Source organism: Camelina sativa, chromosome 20 (assembly GCF_030686135.1).
Source record: "Camelina sativa cultivar CO46 ecotype springtype chromosome 20, ASM3068613v1".
Taxonomy (NCBI): domain Eukaryota; kingdom Viridiplantae; phylum Streptophyta; class Magnoliopsida; order Brassicales; family Brassicaceae; genus Camelina; species Camelina sativa.
In genome coordinates this window covers 30,249,682-30,268,302 of record NC_141899.1, presented here as the reverse complement: position 1 = coordinate 30,268,302, position 18,621 = coordinate 30,249,682, and the positions used below count along the sequence as shown (strand labels likewise).

The 18,621-nt window shown below is 39.7% G+C and overlaps 1 protein-coding gene, 1 long non-coding RNA gene and 2 pseudogenes across 3 annotated transcripts; 3 read left to right on the top strand and 1 right to left on the bottom strand.

Annotated features, from left to right (window-relative positions):
* The first annotated feature begins 6,395 nt into the window (after positions 1 to 6,395).
* LOC104771585 (non-specific lipid-transfer protein 13) lies at positions 6,396 to 7,334 on the top strand. The gene is made up of 2 exons (XM_010496129.2): positions 6,396 to 6,881; positions 7,063 to 7,334. The coding sequence occupies exon 1, from the start codon at positions 6,504 to 6,506 to the stop codon at positions 6,879 to 6,881; it is 378 nt and encodes a 125-aa protein (XP_010494431.1). The 5' UTR covers positions 6,396 to 6,503; the 3' UTR covers positions 7,063 to 7,334.
* Positions 7,335 to 8,930: 1,596 nt separating this feature from the next.
* LOC104771584 (zinc finger CCCH domain-containing protein 61 pseudogene) lies at positions 8,931 to 10,632 on the top strand (annotated as a pseudogene). The gene has a single exon (XR_015594030.1). The product of XR_015594030.1 is annotated as a zinc finger CCCH domain-containing protein 61 pseudogene (transcript).
* A 1,223-nt stretch (positions 10,633 to 11,855) lies between these two features.
* Positions 11,856 to 13,338, bottom strand: LOC104771582 (uncharacterized). The gene is made up of 3 exons (XR_764850.3): positions 13,011 to 13,338; positions 12,669 to 12,737; positions 11,856 to 12,365 (listed from the first exon to the last, which is right to left on the bottom strand). It is a non-coding gene; the product is annotated as an uncharacterized LOC104771582 (long non-coding RNA).
* Positions 13,339 to 15,182: 1,844 nt separating this feature from the next.
* LOC147919634 (uncharacterized) lies at positions 15,183 to 18,181 on the top strand (annotated as a pseudogene).
* The last annotated feature ends 440 nt before the right edge of the window (positions 18,182 to 18,621 follow it).

Below are 18,621 nucleotides of genomic sequence, written 5' to 3'. Positions count from 1 at the left end.
CTCACGATCAGACAGCTTCTCCTCTTGATCACCTCGATCCACAACCAACTCCTTGACACCAACGCCTCTCCTTCGATCTCTCTCTCAATTGCTCTCGACCTCTTTCTCAACAATCACTTCGACACAATGTCGATGATTTCTTTCTCTCTCGATGATCTCTTCTTATTTCTCTCTCGAAATAACTTAAGAGCTTTTGAGTGTTTTTGTGCTAAACACCCAAATGAAATCGTTTGCCTTGTATTTATAGGCAAAATTTCGAAGCTTCTTCCTTAATGCCCTTCGACAAGTGTCACCTACACCCCTTGCATGTGCTGCGTGAATCCCACCTCCAATGGGAGCTCGCCATTAATCCACTAATCCCCCTTGTATTAGTGCATGAAAACTCCTCCATTAGTGCATGTAAAACTTCTTATTAGTGCATGTCACTTAATCAAGGCTTAATCTTAGCTCTCAGCCAATAGGACTCCGTCATATCCTCTTAATCAGCTTGATTAAGTTAATCCTCCCACTATCTCCTTAATCTCCTTAATTTTTTAATCCTTCCACTAACTCCACCTTAAATAAAATAATCTTCCCACTTTCCTTACTTCTCATTGGTCAGAATCTTGAGAGAAAGAATTTTCTCCCCAAATACTCGATCCTTCGTCCGGCACCTTCGACTACGCGTCTCGGACATCTCGACACTCTTTCTCGGGTCATCGGCAAAATTTCTCGGGCTCTCGACAATTTTCTCGAGTACTCGGCAACTCTTTCGATCCTCGACAAATTTTCTCGAGTACTCGACAATTCTTTCGATCCTCGACAAATTTTCTCGAGTACTCGACAACTCTTTCGATCCTCGACAAATTTTCTCGAGTACTCGGCAACTCTTTCGATCCTCGACAAATTTTCTCGAGTACTCGGTAACTCTTTCGATCCTCGACAAATTTTCTCGAGTACTCGGCAACTCTTTCGATCCTCGACAAATTTTCTTGACCAACTTTTCTCGACCTTCTCGGCAAATTTTCTCGACCAACTTTCCTCGACCTTCTCGGCCCATTCTTCTGACTCCTGATCGGTCTTAGGGTCTCGGTCGTACATCCGGTTACTCCGGTCTTTGGCTTGGCCATTGTCCAACTTACGAATATTTTCCCAGGCTTCTCTCGACCATTCCCTTTTGTTTTCCTTCTTCTTCTTTCTTACGTCTTTTCCGGGCCATTTCTCCGATCTTTCATTTTAAGATTTCTACTCCTGGTCAGGGTCACTACAGTCGTGGGCTCCGTGTTCAGAAGTTTTGTCTGAGCCATCAATCTTCTGTCTCGCCGCGATTAGCTTCCACCCGTCCGGATTGAAGGGTTTCTGCTCTGGAAAATTGGGGAGTCTGGATCTGGAAGAGAAGGGTTAGATGTCAGTATGTCAGGTTGCTAGGTGGGGATCTGACATCGTCGATCTGGTTTGTCGGAGGGATTAACTTTCCGGGAGGTTTGTAGCTCAAGTGGTCCACCGGAGGAAAGAGGTCGATGGTGGAAACCGGGTTTCTTCCGCCGTCGATCTTCGATTCTTCGGTGGGGTCGCTAGGCCGTGGACCTTGAACTCCGCCGGATTTAAGGTTTGATCTCTCTGCTTTCCGTGAGATCACACAGGATCCGAGCTTCATGACCGGATCCGGCAACCTCCTCTTTTTCCGTTTTGTAATTAGATCAGAAATGTGTAAGGCCTCGGCCCAGCCCGTTAGGGTTTTTAAATGAATATTAATTAATTAAATATATATATATATATATATATATTGAGACTAACTTTGGAGTTATAAAATCTTTTTTTTTTTTTTTTTTAAATATATTATATTAAATTTAATGGGCCTTCCCAAATGAGCTTGGCCTTGGATTACATACAGAAAACCCAACAGATACAAAAAGAAGGAAAAACGACGTCGAAGAGCCTTCGCCGGAAAGGAGGATCGGATCCTGCTGATCAACCTGAGACAGCTGTTCGAACTGTAACGCCGGTGGTTGCAAGATCGACGGCGTTGTGGCGGATTCACCAGATCGAATCCCTTGACGGAAGCAACCCAGATCCGTCAGGTCTCTTTCTCCGGTGAACCCACCTGACCTGCTACAAATCTTCCGGCCAGTTCAGACAACCAATAACAGGCTCCGCGAAGTCAAGTCCCGTTCCTAGCAACCTGCTCACTCAGATCGAACACCCCCCTTCCAACTCCGGCGACCACCGCTTCCTTCAGGTAACAACTCTTCAATCCGGTCCGGTGGAAGCAAGAATCGTGGCGGTTTGCAGACGGTGGTGGTTCAGTTCACCATCCACATCCTGGAAACCCACGAGAGCCTAGAAGCTGCCAAACTCCACAGTTAACCACCGTGACAAATGCAACTCATCCATCCTGACTCCCAGCCGACTTCCGCCGCAAACCGCAGCTTCAAATGGACGGCTGAACCCTGAGAAAAAACTCCACCGCGAGCCACCGCGACTTGATCAGGAGCTTCCCGAACCGCCAAAAAAGAAGCCACAGTCACATCGGCTGGGAGACCAAACCACACCTCTGTTGCCGGAGAAGAGATCTACCCACCTCTGTCTTCCTCCTGCAGATCCAAAGCCTGAAGATGAAGAGCCGCCCTCCTTACCTGACAAACAAGCCAAACCACCAAGCAAAGCACCACCTCGGCTGGAGTGAGAATAAACCTCACTGCTCATCTAAAGCCAACGAACCGCCGGAGAGGAAGATCGACAGACGAAGAAACCACACCCGAACCGCTAGATCTGGTACCGGATTTGATGCCGTCCTCAAGCATCATCTCCAGACTTTCACCAGCGGTTACCACCACCAGAATCTTCGCTTCACGCGCCGAGCATAATCACCGGAACCACCAACCCGAGAGACCAGACCAAGACGGGGGACTACCTTACTGATGAGAAGGGCAAAGTCAGAAGGAAGAGAGAAAGCTACGGGAGGAAAGAGAGCCCTCTCCGGCACCGGAAGGGCACACCGGAGAGGCGAAAACCTAGATCTGAAAGCTACCTTTTTAGAGAAAAGAGAGAGAGAAAAGAGAGAAGTTCCCTTATCCGAAAACCTAGATGAGTTATAAAATCATTGTATGGGAAGTTTTTTAAGTCACTACAAAACCCGTTTTCCTTGTTTGACAATCGCCTAATTAATTGATTGTAATACTAACCAAATCTAAATCCAAACTTAAATCAAACCTTCTATCAAAAACAGTTCGTCGTAGTGTCACATAATTATCGAAAATACCATTGATCAATCATGGAAAAAAAACAGTAAATGATACAATTGTAAAAAATAATTTTTTGATACTAAAAAAAATGATATTTTCGATGATTTTCTATTTTATGTTTGCATGAACTATTTTTTAATGATTCATAGGCGAGGAAAAAAACGTTATAGAATAATCAAAATGCTCATGACCGACTATAATAGTATCTCCAAAAAAATGGATGGAAAAGCACTTTTATGCACTAGAAATGCAACAAGCAAATGCTACATCATTATAATTTTTTGTAGGTTTGATGAGTTAATTGAATCATGAGATGAGAAGAATAAAATAACTTTAGCGTGATCTATGATAATTTTGCATAAACTTGTTGATGGAGTCATGGAGATCAAGAATGAGCTTCAGAAACTTGTTTAAGTAAGGTTTATTTTGGTTGTAAATGTTCATCAAAACGTCTAATCTTGATACATTGATTAGAATCTAAAGGAAAAGAGGACAAAAAGTTCGCCCTAATATTTTTTCTCTCTCAGACACTATTCTCGAGGCGCCGCTACCAACTCTTCTCCCCGACGCCGGTAGAGCTCCGGCTCACCGGCGTCGGGTTCTACCTCTTCTGGCAAGCTCTACAATCCTCTACTGCATCGTTTTCTCCTTTGTTTCTTGGTCTCTTGTTTTCCCCGGAGTTCCCTCGAGATTCTGGATCTCAACTCCGAGCATGCTTCAGCTTCGTTCTCCCCTCCCCCTGCCTCAATTTCTGGTGAATCGTCTCGATGTGCCTGCGCCTTCGTGGTCCCAGCCACGAGATGTTCCCTCTGAGTCCCCTGAACGCCCCAATTGCCTTGATTCCCGCCGATCTTATCGCCTCTTAAAACTGTCAACCGCAACAACTCTCCGCTCCTTGGAAGTTTTTCCCCTCACCAAGTGGTTTGCTTGGCTGCAGCTGGACGGGAGCTCTGTTTTGACACTGGAGCCGATGAAGACTTTGACGGTGAATCTACATCCTTGGCGCTCCCTAGCATAACATTGATTCCGCTCTCCAGGTTCGATTTTCACTCTTTACCCAATTTCCCGGCCTCTAGGATATCTTGGTTAGTTGCGTTGCCCCTGAACTGGAATATGCGTAGATCCGCTAAAGCTGTTTTGAACCCAACCCGTCTAGACCTCTGTGTCACATGGTTGCTTGGTTGTACTCGACAAGAAGGTTCTGAATGTAAAGTCTGCATCCTCAGAACCGGTTGTGATAAATTTACTTCAAGCTCAAAATCTTTAGAATCGAGTTTCTCTACTTGGTCAAGTCGGGGTCCCCTCGGTAGTAGAGTCTCGGTTTCTTTTGATTGGCTTGACATCTATTTGTGTCGAGGAAAGTTGATTACTTTGGTATGGAGGACTGCATTGCAGAGCTATGTTCTTAACCCTGAACCATCTCTCTGGCGACTTATGCTGCTTGCATCCGTTGATCCTATTTGCCGCATATCACCAAACCCTCAACTCCTTCAGCCTCAGTGTATAACTAGGCTTAAACTCGGCACTATGGTTCCACCTCTGCGGAGTGGGGATTACCGCTGTTTAGCCAGTTTGTTCTCTCCATTATTTTCTTGTTCCAAGCTCTCCAATTTGCATACCATCTACTTGTTGAAGTTCCCTCATTTAGGTTTGAAGAATAGGGGCATTATGATCACCATTCCAAGGAGTAGTGGTTACCCCAACCTCTTCAAGCTTCCCCCTCTCAACCTTAAAACCGCAACCACTTTTACAGTGATCGGTAATCAGAGCATTCACAACCCTGCTCACACCTTAGACAAAGCACTACTTCGTGTAGACTTTCTCATTTCGATGAGATCCTCAGCTTTGACTGCTTCATCGCCACCCAGTCTTCGAATCAAGACAGTGGCCACCTTCTCTTCCAATGACTTGTTCATGGAAGCTGCATGGATATTTCTTGACCTCATATGCTCCAGCTTGCTATTCAGCATTTGGTCCATAGCTCTCAAGATCCTTATATCTTTGTTATTATCTATCCTTGTACTATCGTTGTCTTTAAATTTGGAGTATGCCCTCTACTGTTGTTTAAGCTATTTCTACCTGCTTTGTATGTTACTTTCTAGTTAATGGAACTAGAAAGGAAGTATATGGTTGTTCAACAAAAAAAAAAAACACGTCTAATCTTGATATGGATGTGGACATCGTGCTATAATAAAAATTAATAATAAAAGAATGAACACATAGAAAGCATGTCATTTACATAAACTTGTAATTTATGTTCTTAGAAGTTGATCTAGTTCTTATTACTCATGTGTTATCGGAATGTTCGTATGAATGTTCGTTTTATCTTTTTGTTTTTTTTCAATTTCATCGTCTTTTTATTTGAACATAATAAATATAAATAGTTGACAAAAAAAGAAAAAAAAAACACAATAAAAATAAATAAATAAAAAACCATAGTGTAAACCATTAATTGTTCTAATCTAATCCATTGCTTGTATTAAAAAAATAATAATCATCCTATATTTTTTATAACATCTAAAATCAAATCATCATCAACATAAATTTAATCTAATTACAAAATTATGAGAAAAAAAGTTCTACCATAAAACTAACTCTTAAACGACAAGAAAATATACATTTAATAATGGTAGCTAGGAAAAAAAAGTTGCTTCTCCCAAAATTAAATAAAATTTGACATGAACATATAAAGAATAACGAGTATAAAATATCATTTGCATTATTTATGGCCAAAACTATTATACGATTTTACTTTATCCATGTTTTCATGACAATTACTCTCTACTTACAAATATAGTGAAAAGTGTGTATACAGATCGCGCCGGCTAATCCCAAAATTGCGTATGAGTTATCAAAAAAAAAAAAAAAAAAGATTAAAATTAAAATGTATGTTGAATTGTTAGATACAGAAGAAAGAGAATGATATGTGGCGTAAAAAAGGAAAAATGAGAATATTAAATTTGTGAATCAATTATCTTCACAAATTTTAGTAAAAGAAGAAAGCTAGGAGTTTGTCAAAAAAAAAGAAGAAAGCTAGGTTCATTCGGTTTGTATTTTTTTCATTGGTATATACGTATACGATGACCCCAACCATCAAGTACAAAACCAAAAACTCATGAAATAAACATGACTAATACTAAATACTATATACAATCCTCCTCATATATCAGAAACAGTCTAAGAGCTCATTTTCATTAAATCGAAAGTTTAGAAATGGACACATGACTAAGTTAGTCTAAGAGGTTGTCTCTCATTGTGTCATCAAATCGAAGTCTAGAAATGGATACACACACGAGTAAATTAGTCGTGATATCACTACTACTACTTCTCGTGATCTCCGATCACACTAGGCTACTGATTCAGGTCCACTCATACGTACCATTTTGTGCATACACATATGATTATTTTGCTTATTGTCTCGACTTTCTCACGGGATATTACTACAAACCCGATAAAAAATGTTGTGCCCATATCGGAAAACTCAACGTAATTGCGAAACACAAAAAAGAGAATCCGAGGCTTCTGTGTAATTGTATTGAGATAATGACGAGAGGTTATACGCCTCCAATCTTGGCTGATAAGATCCAACAGCTTCCTCTTCTTTGCAACACACATCTCAGCTTCCCTATCTCCTCTAGCATGGATTGCTCCACGTAAGTATGTAAACATTAGTTTTTATTTTTTAAGTGGAAAAATATTTGAATTATCTTTGTAGGTCTTGAGATTAGTTTAGTTTGGGTTCAACTCAATATGATCCTCGTTATATAATAAAAATTACAAAAATATATAGTCAAAACCATTATTAATGATATCGTGTGATTGGTAATCTTTTATGCAGGGTTTAAGTCTTGATGGGTTGTTATGTGGCCAATTTTTTAAAGGGGGTAACAAAAATGGATCTCTGTATTCAATTTTGGTTTTGTTTAAATTTATTATCGTACAACCTTTTCAGCTTTAGAATATTTTGCTTCAGAGAATGTGGCAGCCAAATTGAAAGAAAAAATTGAGTCTGCTTGTCATTTTAATTTTGGTTTCGAATTCAGTTTTCTTACAAAAGTGCTGAAGAGCCAAATCGAGTGAAATGCTTCTTCAATATTAATTTTCTTGATCTTTCTCGTTTAAATTAAGAAAACATTTGAATTGACTTAAGTTTAGTTTAAATATGTCGTCGACAATATTTTTTGCTTCATAAAAAGTATACAAATAAAAAAATCATATGCGTATTTGTTTTGGGAAAATTTTGTATTGAAGTTATAATTTCGATTTGTTTGTCCGTAACAAAAAAAATGTAAGTTTTAAAACTTGCACATAGAATCAATTGTTTTTGAGAAGAAACTACCGGTTGGAAGAAAAAAAACAAAGGTTCTTTGTTTCCATGCGAGCTAGCCACGTAACAATTATAGAAATCGAGAAAGCTTGTTAACATATCAAACCTGTTAACAACATTATTAATACTATTATATTATATACTGTATAACATTAAAGTTGCATGTATAGATATTATATGGTTATGTTTAATAGTGTTTTATACTTTTATTATCATGTACGTGCCTTTCTGTGTTGCAAAGTTTCCTCCAGAACTATCCATAAGTCATGACTCCTGACCATTAACTACTTTAATTTTTAGATCGAGAATATAAGATAACACATGCATGTAATGTAAATATGCCTATCTAAAAAAATATATCAAATTGTATATTCAGAAACAGTGACTCGATATCCGTAAGAGAACGCCAGCTCCTACTCAGTTGCATGAACCTATCTTTATGTTCTCTCGCCACGAACTCTTCCCTTTTGTCCCCTTCTTTACTCTACACCTCATCATCCTTCTTCCTTTTGTAAAATAACTTACTCCCTCTGTTTCACAAAGAGTGTCATTCTAGAGAAAATTTTTTGTTTCATAAAGAATGTCATTTTACATTTCCAATAAGTGTTTTAATGCTAAATTTTCTTTTTTACCCTTAAACCCAAAGCTATTTTCATTGAATTTTGATCATTAATCACTTAATAAATAGGGGCAAATAAGTATAATTCAAACTTTTCTTAATTTATGTGAAATGTGTCAAAATGATACTCTTTATGAAATAGAGGGAGTATAAATTACTTATCATCTACCCAACAATAACACTAACATATATACTACTAAACATTTCAGTTTAGAATGTTAACAAATGTTTCAGACTATATTTATTGATTAAAAAGAGAATGTAAATATATGAACTAAACTAATTAATGAGGTGCATTGAATTATAAAGATGTAAAATTAATAATCATCATGTTTTAAATATATGAACTAAAACTAATTAATGAGGTGCATTGAATTATAAAGATATAAAATTAATAGTCATTATGTTTTCTTTTCTTATGAATTTAAAAGAGAAGAATTGTTTTTTTTTTACTTTATAAAATGTGTTACAAAATTTTAGGCAGATTTTAATGTTATTGATATTTTTGAATCTTTAAATTATGAAGTCTTTTTTTATTGGTTGGATTTTCTTTTAGTTAATTATTAATAATACTTTATTTTTTATATTAGGTATGTCATATATAAAACATCTTGATATTTATATCTATTAAAAATATTTGTGTATATTTAAATTTCTAATTTTTTTAATTTTACCACAGATTAATTATTTTCATTAAAAATTAAATATTTAATAGTTTTTTAATCATTGTGTTAGTAAGCAAAATATCCTATAAAGCCGAATAAAACCACGTCCAAGGTCTTGATATTTGTTTGTCAACAACTAATATAAAACGCCTTAACTTTTCTTGGCCTCATCTCTTTTCTCTAATAAGTAATAACCACTCCATATCTCGTATATATATATAGACAATTAGGCATCTTTCATTTTATCCCACACTTATCTCTCTCTCTCTTTCAAAACCCAAAACTAGTACACAAACGAAGTGTATATACACAAAAAATTCTCTCAATCTCTCATCTTTCGCCACGTAGACATGGACGTCGGCCACATCAATAGACCAACGGTGGATATCCCGCCGAGAAAGCTTCTCTCCTCCGCCAAGTCTCCGTCGTCGGTTTCAAGTCCCCTTCGCGACTATAAAGACCAAAGAGACTATTCTTACGACTCTGACTCGGAAGATCCTTACGCCGGGGACCATTTTAGGATGTACGAATTCAAGATCCGACGGTGCACACGTAGCCGTAGCCATGATTGGACTGACTGTCCTTTCTCTCATCCTGGTGAAAAGGCTCGTCGTCGTGACCCTCGCCGGTTTCACTACATCGGCGAAGTATGCCCTGAGTATAGTCGCCAAGGCGGCGGTGATTGTAGCCGTGGTGACCAATGCGGCTTTGCGCATGGTGTTTTTGAGTGTTGGCTTCACCCTAGTCGTTACCGTACGGAAGCTTGCAAAGACGGTAAGCATTGTAAGAGAAAAGTATGTTTCTTTGCTCATTCTCCACGTCAGCTTAGAATTCTTCTGCCGTCGTCGCCGGAGAATTATATCTCCGGTGGTTGCGGTGGATCGGCGTCGTCATCTCCCGCGTCGGTGTTAAGTAATAAAAATAACCGGTGTTGCTTGTTTTGTTCACACTCTCCGACGAGCACCCTTTTGGGGTTGTCAAGATCACCGTCTTCGTCTCCACCGTTGTCACCGGCTGATAAAGCCGCTGCGTTTTCACGGCTGAGCCGCCGTCGCACCGCCGTGCTAAACGAGTTGATTAGTTCTTTAGATTCCTTCAGTCTCACGGAAGCACTCGCGGCTTCCTCGTCGTCTCCGGTTACCATGCCAGTTTCCACGGCGGCGATGATCGCCTCAGCGAATCTAAGCAACCACCACCAGCACCGTATTCCGCCGTGGCTTGATGTCGGAGAGAGAGATCTCCAATTGCAGCAAGGCAGTCCTTTACAATTTGCTCTTTCACCTTCTTCTACTCCAAGTTACCTCCATAGCCAGCCGTCATCGAGCTTCTTCAGCGATGGATTAACACCACACGGTGGTCGTTTAAGCGATCTCACGGCGGCTTCAGCTGCGGCGGCCGAAGCTAAGGGTAAGAATAGCTTTGAAGTTGGTTCTAGTGGCGATCTTGATCTCGGATGGGTGAACGATCTTTTGACATGAACAATGTGACGTCAAGGCTGAACCATCGGGGATCTTTCCCGACGGCAAGAATTATACGGCGGCGGAGTTCCGTCGTGGTACATTGTTTATGAAATATTTGTTAACTTTTACGATTTTTTCCATGAGAGCTAATTAAGAGTCTGTACTATGTCGTGCTTTAAAAATATTACTTTCTTCTGAGTTATTATTTGTTAAATAGTAACTTCTATTGCCATAATTGATCTCTTGGAACTTGTATTTCTTCTATATTTTGGATCGAACTCCTATGTAATGTTTACTTCAAAATATTCTGTTTAATAAAAAACTTTGTAATTATATATGTCTAATGCTTTTCATAAAATGTCCACAAACATTGTTATAAGAAAATTTACTCTTTACATATATGGAGCTCTATATCAAAGGTATTAAGCAAGTATATCACTAACATTGTTAGGTTTCGTTGGTTAATTGTGGAGCAAATATACTATTCCCATCATTCACTGCAAAAATCTTAAATGTTTTGACACTAGAGTATAAAAATGATGATATATTTCCCCCACTCCGAGAGCACTTTGTTTCCTAGGAGACATACTTATCTGAACGACAGCTGTACATGCGTAGAGGTGTTCATTACTCATATAGATACGATATAATACACAATATATACATACTTATACATGTGATCATGTGCATCATGTATATACATAAATAGATAAGCATAGTAGCAAATGTACAAAAGTTAAGTGTGTCGGGGTGTGTAGGTGTCACTTGGACCGCATGACCCACCAATACTTAGTTCCCATTCTCATCTCCATGGGTCGGTAAGTCCTTTAGATGTCTCCTTGGAGACATATTCACTATCATACATTAGATGATCATTTACATATGTTTTTGGAGAAAGGACTGTGGGCCAATAACACCATAAAATGGACCCTAATAAGTTTGGATTTAAATATTATGATACATAGAACTCTAACCATTTTAATTCTTGTTGAAGAGTTTGGTGCATGCATGTACTTAACTTCCCATCTTTTTCTTGATTTTTCTTTTGGAGTGTTCACTCTTTAAGATGTGAGAGTGAGGACCACGGTAGATGAATAATACAATGCGAAGAGAGAGAAAATGCTAATGCTAAGAGCAAGTTTATTGGGGGTTCATATAAGGGGAGTTCTTAATTTTTTTATGAATTAATTGTGTACTGTTTGGAATATAAGAACTTATGATCTCTTAGATAAAATTTTCTCTTTCATTGGTAGGTTCTTATTTTGGGTCTCTTATTTTTGAAAAAATTGTTTTTTTTTTAAATTTAAAAATTTTAAATAGAATAGAAGTGGTATAAATGTGTAAACATTTAAGATTTTATAAAATTAGAAAATATTGCATTTTAATTAATTTTCAAACATACAAAACATAATAAAAACATTAATACATATTACAATAGAAGTACAATTCATAAATAGAGAAAATGATAATTTTAATACTGATTTGAAAATATTGCATTTAATTAATTTTTAAACCTACAAAACATAAAAGAATAATAAAAATAGAAATACAAATCATAAATGGAGAAAAGATTAATTGTAATTTTGATAGAATTGTGCCAAAATTTTGCCAAATCAGTGTATAACTTATTCAATTTTCATATATTGTCATATGTTGAAACCTGAATTATGGCCAGCATCCACGTTTCTGGCTGTAAGAACAACAGTCAATCCATGACCTGCAAGCTGCCTTGCAATCTCAAGTACAATTCCAACCGGTCACCACTGCTACATTTTCACAAGACCACCACCTATATAGCAATACCTGCTGATATAGTTATATCGGTATTGCTATATCGTAATTACCACTTTCCTACCATTACTCTTGGACACAAGAAGAGGGCCAAGAAGTGGGTAACTCAGGTTATAATTTTCTCAACATACTAGAGAAAAGTGCTAACTACTGTCTGAAATTAGAGATGCGAATTAGTAAAACGACCCTATCCTTAACTTTTATGCACGAGCCTATCCATCTCTTGTTACCACACCAACTGAACTGTTGTCTGTCTTAGCTTTCACGCCTCAACGGTTCCTGCATGTCAATGTTGTTCACCATATCTTTGTAAGAAAAATGAACTTTACAAGAAATCAACCATTACTTTGATGAGTAGTTTCTTGTACAAGTATCAAAAGGATCAAAACTGCAGAGTCACAGTAATTACCGATCAGATATTATAACCAATTCATGGGGTAAAAGAGGAAAAGGAACAAGTATAAGAGATAATGAGCTAAACTCATATCACTCAGAAACCATTGATAAACATCTAATCAAAACCATATATGCAAATCTCAAACAACACCATGGATGGAAAAGATTCAGAGAAAGACTCTTTACTGGTTCATTCTGAAGTTGGTTGTTCAGTCCTATATCCTCCTCTGTTGGGCTTGGGGAGAGAATCATCACCTGAAATCACACAAATACTAGCTAGATCCATGCTACAAAAACACTAAGCCAAGACATTGCCACAAACTCTTTGAGATAAACTTTTTGTGATTAGTTTCAATAAAAGAAGGAACTCAGAGGATTAACGTGGGATGAGGTCGTTAATATTTTGAAAGCAAAGGAAATTGCAGATAAACCTAGAGACTAGAGAGGATCGAACACAAGTAACAAAAAAAAATAACTTAACATGCTTATATGTTACTAAGCAGCCGGGAAGCTTGGTTCAAGAATTACCTGAGAAAGCAGCAACCATATCTTTAGCTTCTTGACTCCAACCATAATAATTTCGTTGACAATTCAAAAGGAGATTACACAGAGTTGCAAAATCAATCTCGTCTAAGTTCACCTCCGCTGATTCAATGTCCTCCAACTCACATCTCCTCAGATCCGAATCTCCTCTGATTCGAGAGACAGAGAGAAGGAGAGGAAGAGGAAGAAAAACAATTAATCGACCATCAAAAGTTTTTATCTTCTTGCCCAACCATTTGATGACACGTAGAGTCTCTTATATGCAAATTGAGTCTACTATATAAGAGGATCTCTTATTCTTTTTCCTCTTTCTTATTTATTTTTTTCCTTCTTTTCACTAAAACCCCCCTTAAAACTCTCTAAAACCCCCCGATAAACATGGCCTTAAGTTAACTAAAAAGAAAAATTGCTTTGCTGACGTGGCTGGCGAAAAAAAAACGATTAAGGTTTTTGGCTTTTTACTTACGCATGTCCTCGGCGGTGGCCTCTCCAAGCTGTACGACGGTGATTCCGGCGCTGGATGGGGAATTCTTTCCTCCTCTAGGATCGGGGGTGTCTCTTAGTGATGGGGAGAAAACATCCTCACAAGAAAGTTTGGTGATATCTAAAGGACGGATCGAGGGAGAGGGGACTCTTGCTACTAATACCGCGGTGATTGAGAGAGACAGGATCAATCTGTGTCGCCCCAAGGCGTGGTTGACAAAAAGTTTCAGCGTCCTTGGGTGAATGTCGTTCAAAAACATGTGTTCACAAAACAAAAGTTTGTGATATCGGAGGTTGAGGGTCAAGCTAAGGTTGTTCCTAGGGAGGTTTTTGAGGGAGCGAAACCGCTCTGGAAAAATTTTGTCATTGGGAAGTTTCTTAATGAGAAGGCCCCTCATGTAGGGAAAATTCACATGATTGTCAATAAGATCTGGCGTCTTGGGGATAAATCCTCGCTGATTGATGTGTTTGTTGTTAATGATTCCACGGTTAAATTTCGCATTTGGAATGAGGGTATTCGGCATAGGATTTGTGGAACATTATGAACATTCCTATGATTGTGTCCAAGTGGACGCATTTTGCAGAGGAAGCACAACCGACCATGAAGTCTATACCTTTATGGGTCACTCTTCAGGGGGTTCCTCCCTCTATGTTCACGGATAAAGGGCTTGAATTCCTTGTCAGTGCTGTGGGAAAACCTGTTCGACTGCACCCTCATACTGACTTTTGTGTTAGTTTCGATGTTGCAAAAATTTTAGTAGAGGCTTATCTTACCAAAGAACTCCCAACAGAGTATTCTTTCACTGGAGAGGAAGAGGGAGAGCTGGATACTGTTATTAATTATTCGTATCCATGGCTTCCTCCGCGTTGTAGCGGTTGTATGAAGTGGGGTCATCTGCGTGCAACGTGTCTTTCCGTGGCTCCGGAAAGCTTGACTGGTGATGTTTCTCAATCAGGGGTGACATCTGCAGACCCTCGTGTGGACCAAGGCGGTCCTAACACCTCTCAGCTTTTGCCACCTACGGGTATCCCTATTCTTGTGGATCCTCCTGTTTCAGAATCAGCTACCGCTACTGCTACGGCGGCACTTCCTGTTTTTCAGGATGAGGATTCCTCGCATGACGTTTCACTAAAGGAGGATCAAAAGGAGGGCTGGACCTCTCCTAAGTCTACTCGTAGTCCGGGCTCTCGTCTACCAGCTTCACAGCCACCAGACGTATCTTTGCTGTCGAACTCTTACTCAGTGTTGGGAGAGGCAAATGATGATGGTGATCGGCGAACGGAGAGTAATACCAGTTTAGCCGGCACAACATAGATTCATCCATCAAACGCTGGATCCCACCTGCTATAGTGGATGGAACTGCTGCTTCTACTGCTACTGCTGCAGGTCGAGTTAAGGGAAGGGGTGCAAAGCCCGACACGGCTATACGCCAATCACTGACCCGCGAATCTAAAACCGCTCATAAGGTGGTTCAGAATCTTCATGCTCCAACGAAAGTTCAGAGTACGAAGCCTCCCCTAAAGCAACAATAAAATGTCTTGTTTCTTTTGGAATGTTCGCGGTTTAAACAAATCTTCAAAACATTCCATTATTAAGCAGTGGGTGGAGGATCCGTGTTTTCAGTTTGGTTGTTTGATAGAAACTCGGGTTAGAGAAAAAAAGCAGAGAGGTTGATGGGACGGTTGTTTGGGGAGTGGTCAGTGTTGTCGAATTATGAGTTTCATAGGAATGGTCGCATATGGGTTGTATGGAGGAATACCGTGCGACTCACTCTTTTTTATAAGAGTGAGCAGGTTATTACTTCCTCTGTTAAGTTGCCTGATCGGGCTGATGAGTTCTTCTGTTCATTTGTCTATGCTGCAAATACAATGGAGGAGCGTAAGGTATTGTGGCAGGAATTGAGGGATCACCATACCTCACCTATTCTCAGGGATAAGCCATGGTTAGTGCTTGGAGATTTTAATGTCACATTGGATATGTCAGAACATTCAAATGTGGATGTAAACCCTATGATCTCTTCAGGAATGAGGGATTTTTAGGATTTGGTAAATGATTGTTTCTTGGTTGACATGGCAAAGCAATGTCCGCTTTTTACCTGGTGTAATAAGCGTGACAATGATCCCATTTTAAAGAAGTTGGACTATGTTCTGGTGAATCCTGCTTGGAGGTGGGACTACATGGGCTCCTATAGTGTTTTTGAAGCGGGGGGAATTTCAGATCACTTGTGATGCCGTATTGTGCTCTCTGGTGGTGACAATCGTGGTTGTGGAGGACGGAGAGCTTTTAAATTTATTAACGCTCTCGTCGACATAGAGGATTTTCAACCTTTGGTCGAGGAATATTGGCAGGCTACAGAGCCGTTGTTCCTTTCCACGTCCTCGATGTTCAGGTTCTGTAAGAAATTAAAGGGGTTGAAACCTTCTCTGCGACGCCTTGCAAAGGAACGTATGAGCCACCTTGTTAAGCGTACGAAGGAGGCTTATGAAATTTTGTGTAAACTGCACAGGGAGACCTTGTTGCATCCAACACCACATAAGATTGAGGAGGAGAAGTTAGCTTTCAAAAAATGGGAGTTTCTGGCCTCACTTGAGGAGAAATTTCTAAAGCAAAAATCCAAGTTTCATTGGTTACAAGTTGGAGACAAAAATAATCGGATTTTCCATCTGGTTGTGGCTGCTAGACAAGCCAAAAACACCATAAAGGAAGTGCAGACTCAGGCGGGTCAAGTTGTAGGAGCTGTGGAGGAAATAAAAGCAGAGGTGGAGAGACACTTTAGGGAGTTCTTACAACATATCCCCAGCGATTTTGAGGGTCCTACGATTGACGGTCTGCAGGAGCTTCTGTCTTTCCGTTGCTCTGAGGCAGATAAAGGTCAGTTAACTCGACTGGTCACGGGTGAGGAGATAAAACAAGTCTTGTTCTCCATGCCTAACAATAAGTCCCCTGGTCATGATGGGTTTACATCGGAATTTTACAAGGCTACTTGGGAAATCATTGGGAGTGAGTTTATTTTGGCAGTTCAATCCTTTTTTGCAAAAGGTTTCCTCCCTAAGGGTCTCAACTCTACTATTCTGGCGCTCATACCAAAGAAAACAGGCACTTGTTCTATGAAGGACTATCGCCCCATTTCTTGCTGCAATATCATTTACAAAGTCATCCATGAGAGCAAAATCAAGAAGCTCGTCATGGGAGCTGCATCAGATCATCATTATACAGAGTATGTATAGGAAATCTGCGAAAACTTTAAATTTCACCGAAACGTTCACTCGTATTGACTTGCTGAAAATGGCAGGAAGATGTTCGAACTCAAATCCAGAAAAGCAAAGTATGTGTACCAACACGCGCCTAGCTCATGCGAGGTTATGTTTATGTGTGATGGACATCTCATCTACAGGTCCTAGACTGCGCGTCTTTGCCATTTGCAGGTCGGTTGGATCTAATACGTTCAGTTTTATGCAGCATTTGTAACTTTTGGCTTGGCGCCTTCCGTCTCCCGTCAGAATGCATCAGAGAACTCGATAAGCTCTGTTCTGCTTTCTTATGGTCGGGTCCAGATTTGAACACGCATAAGGCCAGGCTATCATGGGATAAGGTCTGTAAACCGAAGCAAGAAGGGGGGTTGGGGCTTCGTTCTTTGCAAGAGGCAAATAAGGTGAGCTCTTTGAAGTTAATCTGGAGAATTGTATCGCGTAGTCCCTCATTATGGGTGAAGTGGCTTACTTCAACTTTTCTTCAAAAAGAATATTTCTGGTCTATTAAGGACAATACAACAAAGGGGTCTTGGATATGGCGTAAACTACTTAAATACAGAAATGTTGCAAAAGGTTTCTATAAGATTGAGGTAGGGAACGGGGAGCACACCTCTTTTTGGTTTGACAATTGGTCTGTCTTCGGTCCGTTAGCTGATGTTACAGACGGCACTGGTGTCAATGCTTTGGGTATCAGCCGTGGTAGTTCTTTAGCTGAAGTTTGAAGACGCCCTAGGCGTCGTCTCCAGCGCTCTGCAATTTACCTACAGATAGAGGAGGCCATTCGGGCACAAAGGCAATCTAGAACGGCTGCTGCAGATAAATTCTTATGGAAGGGAAAAAATGGTGTTTACACTGATCGGTTCTCCACAAAAGATACTTGGAATAATATCAGAACCACGGCGAGTACAGTTTCTTGGCACAGAGGCGTTTGGTTTCCGCATGCTACGCCCAAGTTCTCCTTTTGCGTCTGGTTGGCAGTCCATGATCAGCTTCCTACGGGCACGCGAATAGCCAAATGGAATAGCACCGTCCTTGGGTTATGTGGGTTTTGTCAAGTTCATTCTGAAACTCGAGACCACCTGTTCTTCTCCTGCAACTACGCCTCAGAAGTGTGGGAGGCTCTGGCCCAAGGTCTTCTTACAACGCGATACACCACCGGTTGGTCATCTATTCTCGCAATAATGGCGCAATCACATAAGGATCGTATCTCCATGTTTCTTGTGAGGTACGTTTTTCAAACAACAATCTACACACTGTGGCGAGAACGTTACAGTCGTGGACATGGCGACTCTCCGACCTCTGTTCCTAGGCTCATATCATGGCTCGATCGACATATTTGTGACCAGCTTCTGGCCATTCAGAAACAGGGGGACCGCAGATACGATGCCGCTCTCCAACTCTGGTTGCAAACTCGCATTTAGTCTCCATCACTTTGCTTTTGAGACCAACTCTTAGCCTTACACTAGTTTCTTCAATTTTTCTGCTTTAAGTCATTTCACAAAGTTGCACTAGTTGTACAAACGAATATTTTTCTTTTGAATATAATTTAACATTAAATTCAAAAAAAAAAATGCAAAGAGAGAAAGAGAGTAAGAATCTAACAAATATTAGACCATCTCCAATGGTAACAAACTCTTATGGATTCTTACTACAAATTTATAAGTAAAATTTTGCAAATTCAAAAGTTTATAAACTCAAGAGGGTTCTTAATTTTTACTTTCTCCAGTGGTAACACAATGTATGTATTGAGGTTCTTAAAAATCAATTTTTTGAAAACTATAAAATGTAAATGTATGTACACAAACAAGTTGGTTCACTAAGTTAGCGTACATAAAAACAGTCATACGACTCATACCCAAGC